This window comes from Salvelinus fontinalis, chromosome 25, assembly GCF_029448725.1.
Source record: "Salvelinus fontinalis isolate EN_2023a chromosome 25, ASM2944872v1, whole genome shotgun sequence".
Taxonomy (NCBI): domain Eukaryota; kingdom Metazoa; phylum Chordata; class Actinopteri; order Salmoniformes; family Salmonidae; genus Salvelinus; species Salvelinus fontinalis.
This window is the reverse complement of record NC_074689.1, coordinates 20,412,811-20,430,570: the sequence shown is the minus strand read 5'-3', so window position 1 is coordinate 20,430,570 and position 17,760 is coordinate 20,412,811. Positions and strand designations below refer to the sequence as shown.

The following is a 17,760-nucleotide window of genomic DNA, read 5'->3' as shown; positions in this document are numbered from 1 at the left end:
TACGTGCGCATGCGCGCGCACACACACACACACACACACACACACACACACACACACACACACACACACACACACACACACACACACACACACACACACACACACACACACACACACACACACACACACACACACACATGTTACTCCAACACAGCAAGCAGCAGGTAACACTTTGTCCCTGTTCAGGTCACTTGTCCCTCTTTTTGGATCCTGAGTGGCGCAGCGGTTTAGGGCACTGCATCGCAGTGTTTGAGTCGTCACTACAGACCTGGGCTCGATCCCGGGCTGTATCACAACCCGGTTGTGTTCGGAAGTGCAATAAGATGGTGCACAATTGGCCCAGCGTCGTCTGGGTTAGGGGAGGGTTTGGCCGGGGTAGGCCGTCATTGTAAATAAGAGTTTGTTCTTAACTGACTTGCCTAGTTAAATAAAGGTTACATTTTTTAAAAGACCAAACAAGCCCCTGCATAAAAGAGAAGGAAACACCTCCACAGGGGTTCCCGTGTTTGGTCTGATAAGACTGATATCATTATTTGTGTATGTTTGGCTGTGTGTGTGTGTGTGTGTGTGTGTGTGTGTGTGTGTGTATGTGTGTGTGTGTGTGTGTGTGTGTGTGTGTGTGTGTGTGTGTGTGTGTGTGTGCGTGCGTGCGTGCGTGCGTGCGTGCGCGCGCGTGCGTTTGTGCGTGTGCGTGTGCGTGCGTGCGTGCGTGTGTGTGTGTGTGTGTGTGTGTGCATGTGCAAGTTAATGTGTGTGTTTGTGAGTGTGTTCCAAGCAAAATGTCAACAATTTGGCAGTAGAGAGTGGCAAAAAACACACCAATCAATCATATATTTGTACCTCACACAGCTGGCCAGCTGCCACCAGCAGCACCACTGATCTAATTATAGTTATCAACACCTACGAGGGACAGAAAGAGGAGGAGGAGAAAGGGGGAGGGGAAAGAGGGAGAGGAAAGGGAAGGGAGGGGAAGAGAGAGCGAGGGCAATGGAGAGAGAGTGGGAGAGGAGGGGGGTGGGTAGCTCTTGGGTACATCTGCCTATTAAAGGGCATATGGACCCATCACCTTCATTAGATGACTCGTCTCATATTTGCATTTAGAGGGTCTCTCTCTTTCTCACACACACAAACACACACGATGCCTCGTCCAACACTTCATTCCCATTCCCATCTCCATCTCTTCAATGTCAGCTATGATTCCAGAGATTGATTCAGTTTCACCACCACAACACATACACCACACACACCTATATTGTAGCAGGTGAAAGGGTCTGGAATTGAACTGAAGACACAGACCAAACAGAGTGGCCCCATGTCATTCTAACCCCAAAATAGATAGATTCCAACAACCAAGACCAGAAACCCTCACTCTCTCTCGCTCTCTCTCTATATATGAAATCCTCTCTCTCTCTCTCAATTAAATTAAATTAAATTAAATTGACTTTATTGACATGGCAAGTTCATTATTACTTACATTGTCAAAGTATACATATCGAAATATCAAAATCAAATATATATGTATATATATACAAAATATATATATATTTATATATAAATAAATGGTGGGACCAACAGCAATAATAATAGTAGTAGTGGACATGGGATCACCATTAACAACAACTACAACAACAATATTAATCAGAACAACAATACATTAAAGCAACAGTAGTAGACCAGTGTCAACATGACTGAGAAGACACATGACCTGGTATGAAAGACAAAACAAAACAAGATGGGAAATATTATCAACATTACTTTGCACTTTTCACTGGCTGTCCCTCAGGTTGTGGCAGGAAGGCACATATTTGGCTGCCAAAACTGCACATTTTGGCTTTTCACCCAATAAATATTAGATTTTTTCTTCATCTTTTATAGTTTCAAATTCTTTGTATTGAATTATAATTCTCTCTCTCTCTCTCTCTCTCTCTCTCTCTCTCTCTCTCTCTCTCTCTCTCTCTCTCTCTCTCTCTCTCTCTCTCTCTCTCTCTCTCTCTCTCTCTCTCTATATATATATATACACTGCTCAAAAAAATAAAGGGAACACTAAAATAACACATCCTAGATCTGAATGAATGAAATATTCTTTTGAAATACTTTACATAGTTGAATGTGCTGACAACAAAATCACACAAAAATTATCAATGGAAATCAAATTTATCAACCCATGGAGGTCTGGATTTGAAGGCATCACTCAAAATTAAAGTGGAAAACCACACTACAGGCTGATCCAACTTTGATGTAATGTCCTTAAAACAAGTCAAAACGAGGCTCAGTATGTGTGGCCTCCACGTGTGTGGCCTCCACGTGCCTGTATGACCTCCCTACAACGCCTGGGCATGCTCCTGATGAGGTGGCGGATGGTCTCCTGAGGGATCTCCTCCCAGACCTGGACTAAAGCATCCGCCAACTCCTGGACAGTCTGTGGTGCAACGTGGCGTTGGTGGATGGAGCGTGACATGATGTCCCAGATGTGCTCAATTGGATTCAGGTCTGGGGAACGGGGGGCCAGTCCATAGCATCAATGCCTTCCTCTTGCAGAAACTGCTGACACACTCCAGCCACATGAGGTCTAGCATTGTCTTGCATTAGGAGGAACCCAGGGCCAACCGCACCAGCATATGGTCTCACAAGGGGTCTGAGGATCTCATCTCGGTACCTAATGGCAGTCAGGCTACCTCTGGCGAGCACATGGAGGGCTGTGCGGCTCCCCAAAGAAATGCCACCCCACAACATGACTGACCCACCGCCAAACCGGTCATGCTGGAGTGTGCTCAGTGTGAACCTGCTTTCATCTGTGAAGAGCACAGGGCGCCAGTGGCGAATTTGCCAATCTTGGTGTTCTCTGGCAAATGCCAAACGTCCTGCACGGTGTTGGGCTGTAAGCAGAACCCCCACCTGCGGACGTCGGGCCCTCATACCACCCTCATGGAGTCTGTTTCTGACCGTTTGAGCAGACACATGCACCTTTGTGGCCTGCTGGAGGTCATTTTGCAGGGCTCTGGCAGTGCTCCACCTGCACCTCCTTGCAAAAACGCAGAGGTAGCGGTCCTGCTGCTGGGTTGTTGCCCTCCTACGGCCTCCTCCACGTCTCCTGATGTACTGGCCTGTCTCCTGGTAGCGCCTCCATGCTCTGGACACTATGCTGACAGACACAGCAAACCTTCTTGGCACAGCTCGCATTGATGTGCCATCCTGGATGAGCTGCACTACCTGAGCCACTTGTGTGGGTTGTAGACTCCGTCTCATGCTACCACTAGAGTGAAAGCACCTCCAGCATTCAAAAGTGACCAAAACATCAGCCAGGAAGCATAGGAACTGAGAAGTGGTCTGTGGTCACCACCTGCAGAACCACTCCTTTATTGGGTGTGTCTTGCTAATTGCCTATAATTTCCACCTTTTGTCTATTCCATTTGCACAACAGCATGTGAAATTTATTGTCAATCAGTGTTGCTTCCTAAGTAGACAGTTTGATTTCACAGAAGTGTGATTGACTTGGAGTTACATTGTGTTGTTTAAGTGTTCCCTTTATTTTTTTTGAGCAGTGTATATATATATATATATATATTAGAGAAAGCTCATTTGTGTCCCCCGGCCAATACCGTGACAGCATCATTTATCAACACGCCCTTTCTGTCCCCCTGCTACTCCCCACCCCAACCCCTGTCTATCTCAGCCCCACAACCCCCCCCCCCCCCCCCCCCCCTTCTGTCTGACATACACCCCTGGTCCCCAATCCTATCATTGTGTCCTACTTATCAAACTACTAAAGCCCAGAGGCCGCAATGGAACACCAATAATGTTCAGGCTGAGAAACCAGTGTGAGTTCTCAGGACATAGGCTTATTACTGGGAACACTGAGGTCCAGGAACACTGTGAGAGGCTACAGAACACTATGGGAACGTTTAGAATAACGATTACAATCTCAGACCTCTGACTCTGGTTGGAGGAATGGAGATGTCTATAACGCTGTGTACACAAAGAGCCCGGAACAGTCTGTGAGAGAGAGGTGGGAACACTGACAAATACCTGATGACACAGATGAACCGCTCAGAGCCATCAGAATGTCTTTCTTACGAAGAAAGATTTTAGAACGTCTGTAGAATGCCCTCAGATTTGCCGTGACAAAAGCATTTCTGCCAGAATGTATGTGTGTGTGTGTGACAGAGAGAGAGAGTGTGTGTGTGAGTGGGTAAGTGTGTCGGGGGAACATGGTTCAATGTGCCTGAAGAGACCATAATCTGATTTGTTCTTCTTTGAGGTGCCTGAATCCCATTTTGTGTGTGTGTGTGTGTGTGTGTGTGTGTGTGTGTGTGTGTGTGTGTGTGTGTATGTGTGTGTGTCAGTGTGTGTGTGAATGAGAGAGGAATACACACACACACGTCCAGCTCAGCTCTCTGTAATACGTCTGCCATGGCGGCAGCTACAGTGATTCCCCCAGAGGCGCTAGCACAGACAGCAGGAACAGCAACATCTGTATCTCCACTCCATCTCTCACACACTCCATTTCATATCACTTATGGACATATTTGTCAGGGGCCATGTGTACGAATTTACATGAATGTGAGCTTGTTTTCCGTCTAAATAATGTAGATAAATACTTTTAGGATGTCATGTATGAACCAACCCACAATGGGATTTGATGTACAAGAGATCTGCACAGTATGTTGTGGAGCCACTACCTCCGGAGTTTCTCACACACAACGAAGGACACACAAACACATATGCGCACACGCACAGCACATGCACAACCCCCAAGTTTTGGCCTGCAACTGTTGCTATGGATACCTCCCAGAGCGAGAGCACAAGAAGGAGAGAGAGAGAGAGAGAGAGAGAGAGAGAGAGAGAGAGAGAGAGAGAGAGAGAGAGAGAGAGAGAGAGAGAGAGAGAAAGAAAGTCTTAAGTGAGGCTGTGCTCTGTGTTTCTATAGACTCATGGATCAGAAACATATGCCTTAATCATACCAGTACCACACAGCACACACACACCCGCTGTGAAGTTTTCACACTGCTTCGAAATGTCATTAAACATGATGACATGAATCATTCTCCTCTATTACATACACTGCAGTGTACTGTAGATGCAGAGGCAGTGGAAAATCACTGCATAATGAATCTATACCATTAACACAGTAATAATGAGTCATACCATACTGTATGGTTTCTCATAGGGTTAGAGGGAGATGGATGTGAGACAGGGGCGTGTGTGTGGTGCTGTGAGGGAGGATTTAAACTCTAACACACAGAAAAATACTTTAGCAGCAACAAACCACAAGGGACTCTAACTGGAATATGTTCCTCACGCAAAACGAGGTGTGTGTGAAAGCACAAGGACAGGTGCACTCACCGAGGCAGTCGGTGCCGTTACTGTGTGTGGGTCTGCATGTGTGTGACTCACCTGAGGCAGCCGGTGGCATTGCGGAGCACCTGGGAGGTGTGTGTGTGTTGCTTGCGGTCGTCATGGAGATTGTGGGAGGAGTCCCAGGAGGAAGAGTGGGGGATGATGACGCTATTGGTCAGAACGGCCAACGCATCCTGGATGATTGGCATCTTCAGGGCGTCACACGATGACAGGTTCCACAACACACCTGAGAACACACACACACATACAGCTGGGTTAAAATACAGATAAAGAACATACTGTGTTTGAGGAGGACTAGCGATTGAATGCAGAGGAACAGCCATCATTAAACGTACATGCTCAGAACCATGACATCTGTCTCTTAGCAACAGTTAATCATATGATGCAGCCATTGTTATTCTGTCGCTTTCCATGCAAACCCAGCTTTAAACTTGAAGCCCTCCCTGGCTCCCTCTCTCTGTGACGGTATGTGGGTCGAGCAGCTTAAATTAGAGAGACACTTGTGTCACTAATTAAGATTGGAACCCAACACAAAGACAGGAGATTTATTCACGGAATTAAAAATGTGTAGTTTACACAGCTTTCCTGAGAGGAGGAAGGAAGGCAGAAAGCGGAGGCAACAAGAGAGAAATAAGAGTTTTTATGGCCAATTTAATACGAAAGGACTGCTCTGCGCACAAAGAACACTCAATTACACAATCAACAGCGTCTAGACTGAGGTTTAGTTTCCATCAAGACCAAGACTGAATGAACATTCAGCTGGTTTAAAAACAGTTTGAGGACCATTCACATCTGTTGGTAAGTCTTACAATAGAAAAGAATAACAAAGGATTGGTTGTTAATTTATAGGCATGTCTGAGGCTCTTGTCTCCCCTCAGCTATGATGTATCTATTAGGCTGTGGGACAGGCCAGAGGACCACATCAATCAACTATGATGTAATTAACATAAGAATGATAATAATCAAGATTGTCAACGGGACAATCAGTAACCACAATAATCAAGGGTAAAAATAACCATACAATGAACAATAACAATGGCAGGTTGGACATGTTGATTGGTCTGTCAGACACTGTTCCTCATAGCATGCAGCAACGTAGTGTGTTGCCAACCCACAGCTCTCTGCGTCCTACCCCAACAGGATGGGTAGCCTATTCTCACCAGAGAGGTCGATGAAACTTTGAATAACGGTTAGAATTTTGGGGAAATGACACTCTCTAATTGTTTGACATTTTGTCAGGACCTTTGGCCTCTGTATCTCTCTGTCCACTCCCTCCAAATACACACACTGACTCAACCCACCCTACATATAAGCACACACACACACATACTAACAACAACACTCTTAGCCTGCGGGAGGTAGGCTGCAGTCAGATGGTGGAACAGATGTCTACTCTCTGACGGGTGAGAGGAGGGCTGACATCCTATTGGTGGACGGTGACACGCGCCCCTCATTAACATTCCAAACATGCTAATTAGTGCTTCCTCCGGGTCTGGCTAACCATCTCACAGAGAGAGAGAGAGAGAGACACAGAGAGAGAGAGAGAAAGATAGATAAAGAGAGCGAGAGAGTGATAAAGAGAGGGGGGTGCAGAGGCCAAACTGGCACAGCAGCAGAGGAGAGGAGAGACATTGTTTAATTCATCTTCTCCAATCAGATCTATTCTGTCCAGTTGAATGCTGGACAGAATCCGCCATCCGCCATTTTCCGCCATTTGTCCGCCACTGTCCGCCATTTTCATGGTCAGTACACAGTTTATAACACCTTTCAGCGGGCACATGTCCTTGTGGGCCACTTTATAGTTTACCGTCAATGTTAGCATACTGGAACTGTATTGTGTTGCAGTGTATAGACTAAAGCTGTATTGTGCAATTGTAATACAGTACGTGTTCTACTATACTGCATTATCCTTCTAGTTAGATGTAATAGTAACCTATTACATACTGCATACCATTTAAGAAGTCAGTACTGTTTTCACAAGCCAAATTTCATTACATTTACACTGCATACTGTAGTAAGATAAGCTGATTATGCATCTTGTAGTCATAATTGCATATTATTGTGCCCTACAATACAGTTGAAGTCGGAAGTTTACATACACTTAGGTTCGAGTCAGTAAAACTTGTTTTTCAACCACTCCACACATTTCTTGTTAACAGACTATAGTTTTGGCAAGTCGGTTAGGACATCTACATAGAAATCTTTACAACAATTGTTTACAGACAGATTATTTAAGGTATAATTCACTGTATCACAATTCCAGTTGGTCAGAAGTTTACATACACTAAGTTGACTGTGCCTTTAAACAACTTCGAAAATTCCAGAAAATGATGTAATGGCTTTAGAAGCTTCTGATAGGCTAATTGACATCATTTGACTCAATTGGAGGTGTACCTGTGGATGTATTTCAAGGCCTACCTTCAAACTCAGTGCCTCTTTGCTTGACATCTTGGGAAAATCAAAAGAAATCAGCGAAGACCTCAGAAAAACAATTTTAGACCTCCACAAGTCTGGTTCATCCTTGGGAGCAATTTCCAAACGCCTAAAGGTGCCAAGTTCATCTGTACAAACAATAGTACGCAAGTATAAACACCATGGGACCAAACAGCCGTCATATCGCTCAGGAAGGAGAGGTGTTCCGTCTCCTAGAGATAAACGTACTTTGGTGCGAAAAGTGCAAATCAATCCTAGAACAACATTTACATTTACATTTTAGTCATTTAGCAGACGCTCTTATCCAGAGCGACTTACAGTAGAGTGCATACATTTTATTACATTTTTTTTTTTACATTTCATTACATTTTTTACATACTGAGAGAAGGACATCCCTACCGGCCAAACCCTCCCTAACCCGGACGACGCTATGCCAAATATGCGTCACCCCACGGACCTCCCGGTTGCGGCCGGCTGCGACAGAGCCTGGGCGCGAACCCAGCCCAGCCTGGGCGCGAACCCAGAGACTCTGGTGGCACAGCTAGCACTGCGATGCAGTGCCCTAGACCACTGCGCCCGGGAGGTGGCGCACAACAGCAAAGGACCTTGTGAAGAAGCTGGAGGAAACAGGTCCAAAAGTATCTCAATCCACAGTAAAACAAGTCCTATGTCGACATAACCTGAAAGGCCACTCAGCAAGGAAGAAGCCACTGCTTCAAAACCGCCATAAAAAAGCCAGACTACGGTTTGCAACTGCACATGGGGACAAAGATCGTACTTTTTGGAGAAATGTCCTCTGGTCTGATGAAACAAAAATAGAACTGTTTGGCCATAATGACCATCGTTATCTTTGGGGTAAAAAAAAGGGGGATGCTTGCAAGCCGAAGAACACCATCCCAACCGTGAAGAACGGGGGGGGGGGGGGGGGGGGGGGGGGGGGGGGGCAGCATCATGTTGTGGGGGTACTTTCCTGCAGGAGGGACAGGTGCACTTCACAAAATAGATGGCATCATGAGGCTGGGAACATTATGTGGATATATTGAAGCAACATCTCAAGACATCAGTCAGGAAGTTCAAGCTTGGTCGCAAACGGGTCTTCCAAATGGACAATGACCTCAAGCATACTTCCAAAGTTGTGGCAGAATGGCTTAAGGACAACAAAGTCAAGGTATTGGATTGGCCATCACAAAGCTCTGCCCTCAATCCTATAGAAAATGTGTGGGCAGAACTGAAAAAGTGTGTGCCAGCAAGTAGGCCTAAAAACCTGACTCAGTTACACCAGCTCTGTCAGGAGCAATGGGCCAAAATTCACCCAACTTATTGTGGGAAGCTTGTGGAAGGCTACCCAAAACGTTTGACCCAAGTTAAACCATTTTAAAGGCAATGCTGCCAAATACTAATTGAGTGTATGTAAACTTCTGACCCACTGGGAATGTGATGAAAGAAATAACAACTGAAATAAATCATTCTATCTACAATTATTCTGACATTTCATGTCCTTAAAATAAAGTGGTGATCCTAACTGACCTAAGACAGGCAATTTTTACTAGGATTAAAAGTCAGGTATTGTGAAAAACTGAGTTTAAATGTATTTGTCTAAGATGTATGTAAACTTCCGACTTCAACTGTATGTCCTTTTTTCTATTCCTTGTAGAACCACATCCTCCAGTTGTTCATTAAAGGACCCTAAAGACTACCAGCTTGTGGTTTATGGTGGTGAGGTGGCAAGCCAATTTAGATAGCACCCATACTGCTCTAGCCGGCAGCCTTGTGGCAATTCAGTGTATTCAACCTTGCAACCTAGCTTAGCTATCAGAACACAGGTTTACACTGCCTTAGTTAGCAATAGGCGTTCCGTTAACGGGACAGTTGTAAATCATGCAGCGCGTTATGTCAAGATCGCAGATTTTAGAGAAACAACAAATGTTGGTACATCTTATATTGTCTGAAAGCTTAAATTATTGTTAATATAATTGCACTGTCCAATTTACAGTAGCTATTACTGCGAAAAAAATGCCATGCTATTGTTTGAGGAGAGCTCCTAACAACAAAACACTTTTTTCAACGCGATAGGTTTGGAAAATTCACCTCTGAAGGTGAAATGTGCACTTACATTCTGAAATCTTGCTCTGATTTATCATCCAAAGGGTCCCAGAGGTAACATTAAGTGTCGTTTTGTTAGAAAAAAATAATTTTTCATATTCTAAAAAGGTCATCACTTGAAGGACTGTATCTTTGTCAAATAAGCAAATGTTGAACTTATAATACGGCTACTAATACTTGGAAAGCTAAATCAAAGTCAAAGTATACAGATTTAACGATATTCTTGCAGAAAAATGGAATATGAATGAGAATGTCTCATTCACAATTTGCCCAAATGTACCTGGGGACTTGACACTAAAAGTCTTGTTGTTCACTCGTTTCTGAAGTTATCCATCTGAAACTTTGCACATACACTGCTGCCATCTGTGGACACTATCTGAATTACAACCAGAGTGATGGCTATAACTATGACCTTTCTCTTGCATTTCAAAGATGGTGGTAGAAAAAGACCAGTTGGTTTTTTCTTTGTATTTTCTTCTACCAGATCTATTGTGTTGTATTCTCCTACATTCAAACTTCAAACCACTAACTTCAAAGTGTTTCCTTTCAAATGGTACCAATAATATGCATATCCTTGCTTCATGGCCTGAGCTACAGGCAGGTAGATTTGGGTATGTCATTTAGGTTAATTCATCTTCTCCAATCATCTTCTCCAAGAAGATATATATTTTACAATCATAAAGTAGCCCCCCCCCCCCCCCCTCGCGCCTATTTCACACACCAGAGATATTAAGTAAGTCATTGAACAACTGTGGCCCCATAAAAACATGTTATATTGAAAACAAAACAAATGAGCTGCTCTTCCTTATTTTAAAAGTGTCTGTGTTTTCCTTCTCAGACTCATCAGCAACTATCCCCAAAGTACAAGAGTGTCCTGTCACTCTCTCCACCATCAACCTCTCTAATCTGAGTCAGTCTCTGATTGCAATAACGATTACCAGGCCTGATGATCACCAGTGGTTGACCAGTCTACATAGACATGCTATTAACACGTTACAATAGAGAGAGAGAGAGAGCGAGAGAGCGAGAGCGAGAGAGAGAGAGAGAGAGAGAGAGAGAGAGAGAGAGATGGAGAGAGATGGAGCGAGAGAGAGAGAGAAATGGAGCGAGAGAGAGGGAGATGGAGCGAGAGAGAGAGAGAGAGATGGAGCGAGAGATGGAGCGAGAGAGAGATGGAGATGGAGCGAAAGAGAGAGAGAGGGAGCGAGAGAGAGAGAGATGGAGCGAGAGAGAGAGAGAGATGGAGAGAGAGAGAGAGAGAGAGATGGAGCGAGAGAGAGAGATGGAGCGAGAGAGAGAGATGGAGCGAGAGAGAGAGATGGAGCGAGAGATGGAGCGAGAGAGAGAAGAGAGAGAGGGAGATGGAGCGAGAGAGAGAGAGAGATGGAGCGAGAGAGAGAGAGAGATGGAGCGAGAGAGAGAGAGATGGAGCGAGAGAGAGAGAGATGGAGCGAGAGAGAGAGAGATGGAGATGGAGCGAAAGAGAGAGAGAGAGATGGAGCGAGAGAGAGAGAGAGCTGGAGCGAGAGAGAGAGAGAGATGGAGCGAGAGAGAGAGAGAGATGGAGCGAGAGAGAGAGAGATGGAGCGAGAGAGAGAGATGGAGCGAGAGATGGAGCGAGAGAGAGAAGAGAGAGAGGGAGATGGAGCGAGAGAGAGAGAGAGAGATGGAGCGAGAGAGAGAGATGGAGCGAGAGAGAGAGAGAGATGGAGCGAGAGAGAGATGGAGCGAGAGAGATAGAGAGATGGAGCGAGAGATGGAGCGAGAGAGAGAGAAGAGAGATGGGGGAACGAGCGAGAGAGAGAGAGAGAGAGAGAGAGATGGAGCGAGAGAGAGATAGAGAGATGGAGCGAGAGAGAGAGATAGAGAGATGGAGCGAGAGAGAGAGAAGAGAGAGAGGGAGATGGAGCGAGAGAGAGAGATATGGAGCGAGAGAGAGATAGAGAGATGGAGCGAGAGAGAGAGAAGAGAGAGGGAGATGGAGCGAGAGAGAGAGAGATGGAGCGAGAGAGAGAGAGAGATGGAGCGAGAGAGAAGAGAGAGGGAGATGGAGCGAGAGAGAGAGAAGAGAGAGGGAGATGGAGCGAGAGAGAGAGAGATGGAGCGAGAGAGAGATAGAGAGATGGAGCGAGAGATGGAGTGAGAGAGAGAGAAGAGAGAGAGGGAGATGGAGCGAAACAGAGATGGAGAGAGAAAGAGAATGCCTTTGTTCTTTTGAAACTTCTGTGAATGAACAGTAATGTTTACTGTTCATTTTTATTGTTTATTTAACTTTTGTTTATTATCTACCTCACTTACTATGGCAATGTTAACATATATTTCAACGGTTTGATTTGTTTGATCTTAGCTAGCTACATAGCCGTCCTTTATCAAACATAATTGCGTCGTTATTGAGGTTCGCTAGCGAGCTATTTTCGTTCGAAATTAACGCAACGTAGCCAACACTGCTAGCTAGCCAGCTTGCCACCGAAGAGCATTGTAGAAACGATTACAATACAACGGAACGACTTGTTTTGTGTAGTGTTAGCTAGCTACATAGTTTTCTTTGCTAGCTTTGTATCTAAGATAATTGTGTAACTTTGAGTAATTATCGGTTAGCTAGCCAGCTAGTTTCGCCTGCCGCGCTGCCGTCCTCCTACCTAGCCAACACTGCTAGCTAACACTGCTAGCTAGCCAACTTCTACCGAATAGCAGCACTGTAGAAACTTACATTACAACGGAACGACTTGATTAGCGTAGTGTTAGCTAGTTGTCTTTGCTGTCCTTGTATCCATGATAATTGTGTAGTTTAGAGAAACTTAGAGAAACTGTCGAGGTCACCTAGCCAGCTTCACTTTCAACAACGCAGCTACTGCTAGCCAGGCTACTTCACCAGCCAGCAGTACTATATCATTTTAGTCAATAAGATTTTTAATTTTATTGATTTTTTGCTACGTAAGCTTAACTTTCTGAACATTCGAGACGTGTAGCCCACTTGTCATTCTAATCTCCTTTGCTTTAGCGTAGCCTGTCAAATATGTGTCTGTCTATCCCTGTTCTCTCCTCTCTGCACAGACCATACAAACGCCTCACACCGCGTGGCCGCGCCCACCCTAACCTGGTGGTCCCAGCCCGCACGACCCACGTGGAGTTCCAGGTCTCCGGTAGCCTCTGGAACTGCCGATCCGCGGCCAACAAGGCAGAGCTCATCTCAGCCTATGCGTCCCTCCAGTCCCTCGACTTCTTGGCACTGACGGAAACATGGCTCACCACAGATAACACTGCTACTCCTACTGCTCTCTCTTCGTCTGCCCACGTGTTCTCGCACACCCCGAGAGCTTCTGGTCAGCGGGGTGGTGGCACCGGGATCCTCATCTCTCCCAAGTGGTCATTCTCTCTTTCTCCCCTTACCCATCTGTCTATCGCCTCCTTTGAATTCCATGCTGTCACAGTTACCAGCCCTTTCAAGCTTAACATCCTTATCATTTATCGCCCTCCAGGTTCCCTTGGAGAGTTCATCAATGAGCTTGATGCCTTGATAAGCTCCTTTCCTGAGGACGGCTCACCTCTCACAGTTCTGGGTGACTTTAACCTCCCCATGTCTACCTTTGACTCATTCCTCTCCGCCTCCTTCTTTCCACTCCTCTCCTCTTTTGACCTCACCCTCTCACCTTCCCCCCCTACTCACAAGGCAGGCAATACGCTTGACCTCATCTTTACTAGATGCTGTTCTTCCACTAACCTCATTGCAACTCCCCTCCAAGTCTCCGACCACTACCTTGTATCCTTTTCCCTCTCGCTCTCATCCAACACTTCCCACACTGCCCCTACTCGGATGGTATCGCGCCGTCCCAACCTTCGCTCTCTCTCCCCCGCTACTCTCTCCTCTTCCATCCTATCATCTCTTCCCTCTGCCCAAACCTTCTCCAACCTATCTCCTGATTCTGCCTCCTCAACCCTCCTCTCCTCCCTTTCTGCATCCTTTGACTCTCTATGTCCCCTATCCTCCAGGCCGGCTCGGTCCTCCCCTCCCGCTCCGTGGCTCGACGACTCATTGCGAGCTCACAGAACAGGGCTCCGGGCAGCCGAGCGGAAATGGAGGAAAACTCGCCTCCCTGCGGACCTGGCATCCTTTCACTCCCTCCTCTCTACATTTTCCTCTTCTGTCTCTGCTGCTAAAGCCACTTTCTACCACTCTAAATTCCAAGCATCTGCCTCTAACCCTAGGAAGCTCTTTGCCACCTTCTCCTCCCTCCTGAATCCTCCTCCCCCTCCCCCCCCCCCTCCTCCCTCTCTGCAGACGACTTCGTCAACCATTTTGAAAAGAAGGTCGACGACATCCGATCCTCGTTTGCTAAGTCAAACGACACCGCTGGTTCTGCTCACACTGCCCTACCCTGTGCTTTGACCTCTTTCTCTCCTCTCTCTCCAGATGAAATCTCGCGTCTTGTGACGGCCGGCCGCCCAACAACCTGCCCGCTTGACCCTATCCCCTCCTCTCTTCTCCAGACCATTTCCGGAGACCTTCTCCCTTACCTCACCTCGCTCATCAACTCATCCCTGACCGCTGGCTACGTCCCTTCCGTCTTCAAGAGAGCGAGAGTTGCACCCCTTCTGAAAAAACCTACACTCGATCCCTCCGATGTCAACAACTACAGACCAGTATCCCTTCTTTCTTTTCTCTCCAAAACTCTTGAACGTGCCGTCCTTGGCCAGCTCTCCTGCTATCTCTCTCAGAATGACCTTCTTGATCCAAATCAGTCAGGTTTCAAGACTAGTCACTCAACTGAGACTGCTCTTCTCTGTATCACGGAGGCGCTCCGCACTGCTAAAGCTAACTCTCTTTCCTCTGCTCTCATCCTTCTAGACCTATCGGCTGCCTTCGATACTGTGAACCATCAGATCCTCCTCTCCACCCTCTCCGAGTTGGGCATCTCCGGCGCGGCCCACGCTTGGATTGCGTCCTACATGACAGGTCGCTCCTACCAGGTGGCGTGGCGAGAATCTGTCTCCTCACCACGCGCTCTCACCACTGGTGTCCCCCAGGGCTCTGTTCTAGGCCCTCTCCTATTCTCGCTATACACCAAGTCACTTGGCTCTGTCATAACCTCACATGGTCTCTCCTATCATTGCTATGCAGACGACACACAACTAATCTTCTCCTTTCCCCCTTCTGATGACCAGGTGGCGAATCGCATCTCTGCATGTCTGGCAGACATATCAGTGTGGATGACGGATCACCACCTCAAGCTGAACCTCGGCAAGACGGAGCTGCTCTTCCTCCCGGGGAAGGACTGCCCGTTCCATGATCTCGCCATCACGGTTGACAACTCCATTGTGTCCTCCTCCCAGAGCGCTAAGAACCTTGGCGTGATCCTGGACAACACCCTGTCGTTCTCAACTAACATCAAGGCGGTGGCCCGTTCCTGTAGGTTCATGCTCTACAACATCCGCAGAGTACGACCCTGCCTCACACAGGAAGCGGCGCAGGTCCTAATCCAGGCACTTGTCATCTCCCGTCTGGATTACTGCAACTCGCTGTTGGCTGGGCTCCCTGCCTGTGCCATCAAACCCCTACAACTCATCCAGAACGCCGCAGCCCGTCTGGTGTTCAACCTTCCCAAGTTCTCTCACGTCACCCCGCTCCTCCGCTCTCTCCACTGGCTTCCAGTTGAAGCTCGCATCCGCTACAAGACCATGGTGCTTGCCTACGGAGCTGTGAGGGGAACGGCACCTCAGTACCTTCAGGCTCTGATCAGGCCCTACACCCAAACAAGGGCACTGCGTTCATCCACCTCTGGCCTGCTCGCCTCCCTACCACTGAGGAAGTACAGTTCCCGCTCAGCCCAGTCAAAACTGTTCGCTGCTCTGGCACCCCAATGGTGGAACAAACTCCCTCACGACGCCAGGACAGCGGAGTCAATCACCACCTTCCGGAGACACCTGAAACCCCACCTCTTCAAGGAATACCTAGGATAGGATAAAGCAATCCTTCTGCCCCCCCCCCCCCCCCTTAAAAGATTTAGATGCACTATTGTAAAGTGGCTGTTCCACTGGATGTCATTAGGTGAATGCACCAATTTGTAAGTCGCTCTGGATAAGAGCGTCTGCTAAATGACTTAAATGTAAAATGTAAATGTATTTCCCATGCCAATAAAACTCTTGAATTGAATTGAATTGAGAGAGAGAGAGAGAGATGGGGATGGAGATAGAGAGATAGAGATAGTGGTAGACTCTTCATTGATCTAGACTAGAGGAAGGACAACCCGTCCATCACTGTGACTTTGGCCAAGTTCAAATCTTCTGTGCGCACACACACACACACACACTCATGTCGACCGTAGAAACAAGAACATAGATCTGAAACGCATCACTAGGCACAAGGTTTCCATGGGGACCCAATCACCACTGGCTAGTGGTTAGTGTGTGTGTTTCCCTAAGGACTAGGATTGTAAGAGTTGGAGGATAGTTTTTAGGAAAGGGAGAGACGATTGCATGACTTCATAAATAAATAATTTCACAAATACGTTAAGACGATGGGTCTGAAGTGGTTATGTTCAATTAACCATATTATCTCTATCCGGTCATATTCAACAGTCTCATATTCCCTGACATTAAACTCCACATAGACCACAACACTAACCACTGGATATAAAGTCTCATATTCCCTGACATTAAACTCCACATAGACCACAACACTAACCACCGGATATAAAGTCTCTTATTTCCTCTTCAGCCTGGTGGGATATACTCTAGGCCTGTGTTTTAGATATTTAAATGGGCAGGGATGACTGGGTCTTGGACTGGGGTATAGTGTAGCCCATATCTGGATGCTGGGGGATTGCCTGTTGTATATCCTCTGTGAGCAGAACTGCTATCACCAGCCTAGAGAGTAAATTAAAGCAGTAAATTCTCCCTGAGTCACAGAGACAGGCCATGCATGACACTGCTTCAGAGTTAGCCAGGAAGAGGAAGAGAGAGAGAGAGAGAGAGAGAGGGAGAGAGAGAGAGGGAGCGAGAGGGAGAGAGACAGACACAGGGAGGGAGAAAGAGAGAGAAGGAGAGAGAGAGAGAGGGAGAGAGGGAGAAAGCAAGAGACAGACAGACAGAGAGAGAGAGAGGGAGCGAGACAGGGGTAGAGAGAGAGAGCGAGAGAGGGGTAGAGTGAGAGAGAGAGAGAGAGAGAGAGAGAGAGAGAGAGAGAGAGAGAGAGAGAGAGAGAGAGAGAGCAGCGAGAGAGGGGTAGAGAGTGAGAGAGAGAAAGAGAGAGAGGGAGCAAGAGAGGGATAGAGAGAGAGGAGTGAAGTTGAATGAGCTGATTATTTTGTGACAGGCTGCTCTCTAAGCACTCAAAGTTGCACTGCATTTAATTTCTATGTTAATCTGCGTACACACACGTACATGCACACACATGCACACACACACCGGACACACGCACACACATCCATCAGTCATTGACCATGACCAAATACCCATACTAGCGTTCTACATGCTTAAACTGCATAGTCAAATCAAATCAAACTTTATTTGTCACATGCGTCGAATACAACAGGTGTAGACCTTACTGTGAAATGCTTACTTACAAGCCCTTAACCAACAGTGCAGTTGAAAATATTTACCAAATAAACGAAAGTAAAAAATAATAAAGAGTAACACAATAAAATAACAATAACGAGGCTATATACAGGGGGTACCCGTACCGAGTCAGTGTGCGGGGGTACAGGTTAGTTGAGGTAATTTGTACATGTAGGTAGGGTGAAGTGACTATGCATAAATAATAAACAGCGAGTAGCAGCAGTGTACAAAACAAATGGGGGGGTGGGTGTCAATGTAAATATTCTGGTGGCCATGTGATTAATTGTTCAGAAGTCCTATGGCTTGAGTATA

General features: G+C 46.5%; 1 protein-coding gene across 2 annotated transcripts in view; it reads right to left on the bottom strand.

The window, feature by feature from the left end:
• The window catches only part of LOC129822965 (catenin delta-2-like), a 379,787-nt gene that overhangs the window by 75,615 nt on the left and 286,412 nt on the right, over window positions 1-17,760 (bottom strand). For both annotated transcript variants that reach the window (XM_055881562.1, XM_055881564.1), the window contains one exon: window positions 5,395-5,584. In XM_055881562.1, coding sequence (XP_055737537.1) covers window positions 5,395-5,584 — 190 coding nt within the window. The remainder of the gene's footprint in view (window positions 1-5,394; window positions 5,585-17,760) is intronic.